Genomic DNA, 6,048 nt, shown 5'->3' with positions numbered 1-6,048 from the left:
CTTACTACTAATCTATACTTAGTCTAGAAGTCTTGACTAAATATAAAGAAAATTGTTATTGAATGCGCTAGTTTAGTTTTATGTGATACTAGCTTCTGCGCGCAACTTCGTACGCTTGGAACAGAGGCGCGCGCAATACTTGATCATTATTTTGCTGCAATATTATTTAAAAACTGCGATATCTCCTGAGATACTCATTGAAAACAAATTATCTAAAAGGCTATTTTGTTTTAAATTAAATACTTGTGATGAATAATGTATTAGATTATTTAGATAAGGATTAATATCATGTTTATAAAGATATCTTCGCAAATAATGCACTATTTTAGAACACACTTGGTTAGCATAAAAAAGGTTATAGTGAGTCAACCTTAAAAAGATAGATATATGCTGTCGCGGACCTTTTTTTAGAACTTTTAAAGAAGATCAATTCTATCATCCATGATTTTTGCGAAACTGTTTTCAAAGCGCACGCAGCAGAAGCTCTCAAAAGGAAAAAAGAACCCCCAATTCTGAAACATTCTTTATTGGTGCTCCGCTCTTTTTGGTCTTAGCGTGATGATATATAGCCTATAACCTTCCTCGATAAATGGGCTATCTAACACTAAAAGAATTTTTCAAATCGGACTAGTAGTTTCCGAGATTAGCGCGTTCAAACAAACAAACTCTTCAGCTTTATAATATTAGTATACATAATATGTTAACTAGCTTAACTGAACTATTTTATCGTCGAATTAAATTTTATTATACCGCATAAGTTTTCGCTGGGTGTTCACATTTTGATTATTCTTGTTTTAATCGAAAGCTGATGCTTGTATTGTGGTACCATTTAAATTTGATTAAGAACTGATAACTACTTTTTGAGTTATCTTTGTCGTCAACTTTTGAATTGCAATCTCTAAGCCAATGAATTAATGACGAAAAAAAAGCCAATTGTTCAAAAATAAATTTATTTTGTCTTACCATCCCCATATGTACTAGCTACTTATATTAATAAGATTAAAATATTAAATTGTATATCAGTCTTAATACTGGAAAAATACATATGATAATTTGTGATTTGAGTATTTTATAAATTTAATAAGCTTTTGTTGTGTCATGTTTAAATTGTATATATAGTATACAATACAAATTCTACACTTACATCTATATAATCCAATGTTATTTATCTAATAAAGATATAGTAAAAACAAGTAAAAAGTTATATAATCAATATAAAGGTAAAAATTATCTCTGCATTTAAGCCTGTTATCAGGACCTTGAAGAAATCAATTAATTTTCATTATCGTTTTTAGTTGAAGAATAAATGAATTTTAGTTATAACTTTTTTATTCTAGTCTGCAACTTTTTCAAAGTATTTTCTTTTTTCAGCTGGATTAGGTATAATCTGAAATATAAACAGATATACTTATTATGGTTTTGTAACAATAGTTATAAATTATTTTGAATGTTTCATGCCAGAAGTATTAAAATACTTACAGTATCTTGACCTGGTTTCCATCCAGCAGGACACACTTCACCGTGATTGTCAGTGTATTGGAATGCTTGAACTAATCTCAAAGTCTCATCTACAGACCTTCCCACAGGCAAATCATTCATCGTAATTTGTCTCAAAATTCCTTTGTCATCAATAATAAATAAGCCTCTCAATGTATGTCCCAAATCTTCTAAATACACTCCATAATCTTTAGAGATTGAGTGTGTGAGGTCACTAATAAGAGGTATGTTAATTTTTCCAAGACCACCTTCCTTTCGAGGAGTGTTAATCCACGCAAGATGTGTAAAATGCGAGTCTACTGAACAAGCTACTACTTCTGTATTAATTTTCTTAAATTCCTCAATCCTCTCTGAGAATGCCAATATTTCAGTGGGACATACAAAAGTGCTGCAATTAAAAAATAGGTTTAAATGATGTTACTCAATGTTAATTAATAATAATTTAATAACATTGGTATAATTATAACATACACTTTAAATTACGTAAACAAATTGATTACATATTCGACATAAGTCTTTAACACTTAATTTTTTTAATGGTTATTGACCTTACTTTAGTACCTTAGTACAAGGGAATGCAACATTATACAAATAAATTAGAACTTACAAGTCCAAGGGGTAAAAGAAAAATACCAAATATTTTCCTTTAAAACTCGACAAAGAAAGCTGCGTAACTTCTCCGTTGACTATAGCCGTCGCCTCCCACTCTGGAGCCGGTCTGGAGACTGAAATAAAGAAGTTATTAAAAAAATAGTTAAATAATACATTTTAATTTATGAAATAAACTTTTGTTTTTCTTAATACTTACTCATAGCCTTTGTAAACTGTAATTTGTGGTCAATTTTTCTTGCTCCACCGGGAAAAACATTACCGCTACCAAAACTATAACACGAGTCACTTTCAAATAATGTCGAGTTACATGTTGATATGAAAAAAAATGTTACAATTATTTTAGTAATTATTTCATTCATGGTGAAAAAAGCTAAGAAAATACTTTTAAAAAAAGTGGAAAGCCAGAGTTGTCTAATATTCAATACATGACACGTCTATCAAAACGTCTATGACTTTTAACTGATAAGAAAATAACGTAGGTACATCGTGTTAATAAAAGAGTATATTTAAATAATGGTATATGCGTTAAAATTATACACATATGATGATTATGACCAATTTAATTTAAAAAATAAAACAAATAAACATAATCTATGTCATTTACAATCAATTTATAGGTGTTTGTATCTGGGAGTATATAAAAAAAATTAATATACTCTAACTCTTAATATATAAACTGAATGTTTGTTAACTATATGCCAATTATTTATCAACTGTTTGTACACTTCCCTACCGCTTCTCTTTTTCTACGCTATATTCTATGCCCAAAAGGTTGTCTGGAAGACATCGCTCTTAGCGATAAGACCGCCTTTCTACATCTTTCTTTGCATGTATCACTTTTTTGTAATGTTTTTTTGTGGTGTACAATAAAGAGTATTTATTATTATTATTATAAACCGAATATATATATTTTTATATATAATAAGATCTAAAAGTAAAAAACAACTGATTTCAATATATAAAAAATGGGATAATGTAGTATAGAGTCCAGAATAAAGGGCAACACGGAAAGGAGTGGGCATGTACAGACGTTCCCCTCTGTCAAGGTATAAGTCCAAATGGTCATATGTGTACAATAAAACTAGTTGCAGCCGCACTGATCACTAGACTAAATCCAGTTGCGCGATTGAATCAACGTCCTCCAAAAATGCCAAATTGTTCTGTTTTTTGCTGCAAAAAGAGATCTGCCACGTAAAATTTACTAAAAGATGGCATTACCTTTAATATGTAAGTATTTTTTAATCACATTATTACTGTATACTTCTTTTAAACCTTTTTTTTTAACTTAAAAATTACAAATATTATCGGTCGTGTCGTTTCTTATTTGTTTACCAACACAGGCTGCTCGCTCTCATACAATATGCGGATCGGTCGAGCGACTAATCCGAGTATATTTCCGAGAAGTCACTGTCGTCGAGCGATAGTGTTGTTACCGGTTTGTTTGTAGATAGGTATCGAAAAAAACGGCAAAGGAAAAGGAGGAGACAGACATTTTTAATATATTGATTTATTTAAAATATTATATTCATATATATCGTCTTTGTATAATATAATATAGTGTTAGGAGAGTGACGTGTTTCCGGACCATAGAGGGGATTTGAGTGGGAGGAGTCAATTTGTGTATAAAGGCGCTTGCGAGCTCGGGCGGACACGATTCGTCTAGTCTGCTTGCCAAGGGGAATCTCTGCCCGATCGAACGGTCAAACTACCTGTGTTATTTCATTAGTGTGCAGTGTTAATCTTTATCTTTCGACTTGTTATTAAAAAATTAGTTATTTTGATTATTGAAGTGATCATTCTGTGTAAGTGTAACATTATAGGTTTAAATATTGAATAAGTTAATTGTTAATCGTTAGTTTAAGAAATTATAAAAATTACGTAATAATTATAATTTTCGTTATTTGTTGTTTTTTTTAATAAAACTCACTTCTGGTTTATAAAATCAGAAGTGGGATAGGCCATACGCGTCCAGACCCGCTCTGACCACTAAAATACGGCAGTTTGACCTTTCGTAAACGAATTTATTACTATTTTTTTTTTGAGGGTAGTTTTGAATAAGATACCGAAGTTTTATAAGAAACGAATCTTTTGCTTCAAGGAAAGTGTTAGTGATTAAGGTTAAGTAAAAGTGTATCTCAGTGAGTTCTGGTGAGTATAAATCAATTAATCGACGTGTACAGGATTGCTATTGACTTTTATTACGATATTGCTTTTTATTTTTGCTTTGTTGCGATTCGCACAGTTTCCTTAATAGCTTTACTTTCTTGATTTGTAACAATAAAGTGGTGAAAATGCCCAACGGTAGTCGTAAAAGTAGAAGCCGTTCTAGGAGTTACGAATCACGTCGCTATCGTCGCGATTCACGAACTAAGAGTCCTGAAGCAAACTCTAGACGTCGCAATGCACGTCGCAGCTATCGCAGTTCACGAACAAGTAATTCACCAAGGCAACATACTTCTTCAAACAATTTAATAACTCAACAAATGGAACTGATACTAGGTCGATTAACAACGCTAGAGGAACAACAGCGTGCGCCCCACGACCTGACCGCTGCCGCTGCGTCACGAGCAACGCCGCCGCCACCGCAATCGAAGAAGCGTGGTTGCGTGTCGGAGGCGGTGACGGCAGTACAAGATGGTGCAGGCCACCGCAACTCCGGGTCTCCACCGCCTGGGCGTTCTGTGAGTGCGGCCGCTTATCGCGATGCTAACGTGACTGATCGGCTGATTGACGCCATATGCTCCATCAATACAACGGTAAGGTCAAATCAACCATATTTTATTTCAAACTTCGATCCCAGCGTTAACGATATTAACATCTGGTGTGAGGAGGTAGACCGCGCTAGGGGTTTGAACAATTGGAGCGATAACGAGTGTTTATCTCGCATTGGTAATTGCTTAAAGGGGGACGCTAGGACGTGGCTCAACGAATGGGTAACCAATGATCGGAGCTGGAGTAATTTTAAAAGGGAATTTAAGCCTTTGTGCCCTAGAAAGCCCGATATCGCAAATATCTTGTATGAAGTAATGAGCACTAATTCTGATAGGTATCCTACATACGCGGATTATGCTCGTCGGTCGCTTCTCAGGCTGCAGATAGTTAAGGGATTAAGTGATGAGTTAATTTCTGCAATCGTGATTCGAGGTATTACGGACCCTCAGATTCGCGCATCAGCTACAAATGCAAAGTTACTACCCAACGAGTTAGTGGAATTTCTTTCGATCTACGTTAAATCGAATTTGTCTAATTCAAAGAGACCTAATACCTCAAATAACGATCGTTTCTCGAAACCTAGTTACGATACAGGTTCACGTAAGCGTAGATTTAACGACGGGGTATGCTTTTCATGTGGGAAGCATGGCCATAAGTCTTCAAATTGTTATAAACGGACGAAACCTATTTTTAGCGATAGTAAAGGTGGTGAAAATAATCCGAAAATTTATCCCGTTCCTAGTACTACTAAAGTTGAACAGTGTAGTTTCTGTAAAAAACCTGGTCATAGGATCGAGACCTGTTTTGCTAAAAAGAAGGCAGAATCTAGTAATGCTAGCAATACTAACTTTTGTCGTGAGAATTGTGGTAGTCGACGTAATGATATAGTCGTCGCAGTCATACAGGGTATACCTGTTGATGTCCTCATTGATAGTGGTTCAAGTATTTCATTAATCTCTTCCACACTATTGAAACACTTTAGATGCGCACGCAAGCCTGCTTTCAGAGTTTTGAGAGGCATTGGTAGTCAAGAGGTTGAGTCTACATTTTATGTTACATTACCAATAGAGTTTGACGAAATTACTCTGGAAGTGGACTTGCATGCAGTGTCACCAGAATTTCTAAACACTCCACTTATAATCGGTACCGACGTGCTGAATCGTGAAGGGGTGACTTATGTTCGTACTCGCGATCAGCAACATCTGACTTATAAACACGGTCTTACAT

At 34.3% G+C, this 6,048-nt stretch overlaps 1 protein-coding gene across 1 annotated transcript; it reads right to left on the bottom strand.

Annotated features, from left to right (window-relative positions):
- Window positions 1–933: 933 nt before the first annotated feature.
- LOC123655233 (peroxiredoxin) lies at window positions 934–2,580 on the bottom strand. The gene is made up of 4 exons (XM_045591060.1): window positions 2,306–2,580; window positions 2,105–2,222; window positions 1,480–1,885; window positions 934–1,387 (listed from the first exon to the last, which is right to left on the bottom strand). Exons 1-4 carry the CDS (start codon window positions 2,466–2,468, stop codon window positions 1,334–1,336), a joined length of 741 nt encoding a protein of 246 aa, XP_045447016.1. The 5' UTR covers window positions 2,469–2,580; the 3' UTR covers window positions 934–1,333.
- Window positions 2,581–6,048: the final 3,468 nt, after the last annotated feature.

The sequence above is a fragment of the Melitaea cinxia genome, chromosome 7 (genome assembly GCF_905220565.1).
Source record: "Melitaea cinxia chromosome 7, ilMelCinx1.1, whole genome shotgun sequence".
In the NCBI taxonomy this organism is placed as follows: Eukaryota; Metazoa; Arthropoda; class Insecta; order Lepidoptera; family Nymphalidae; genus Melitaea; species Melitaea cinxia.
Note: the sequence above shows the minus strand (reverse complement) of the source record. Positions and strands in the feature narration are given on the sequence as shown.

Excerpts from the sequence above, each read along its gene's own strand:
- LOC123655233 (XM_045591060.1), bottom strand. The coding sequence starts at position 2,468 with ATGAATGAAATAATTACTAAAATAATTGTAACATTTTTTTTCATATCA. Across the intron at positions 1,886-2,104 it reads TTCTTTTACCCCTTGGACTT|CACTTTTGTATGTCCCACTG; the intron begins GTAAGTTCTAAT and ends TTTTAATTGCAG. Across the intron at positions 1,388-1,479 it reads GGAAACCAGGTCAAGATACT|ATTATACCTAATCCAGCTGA; the intron begins GTAAGTATTTTA and ends TTTATATTTCAG.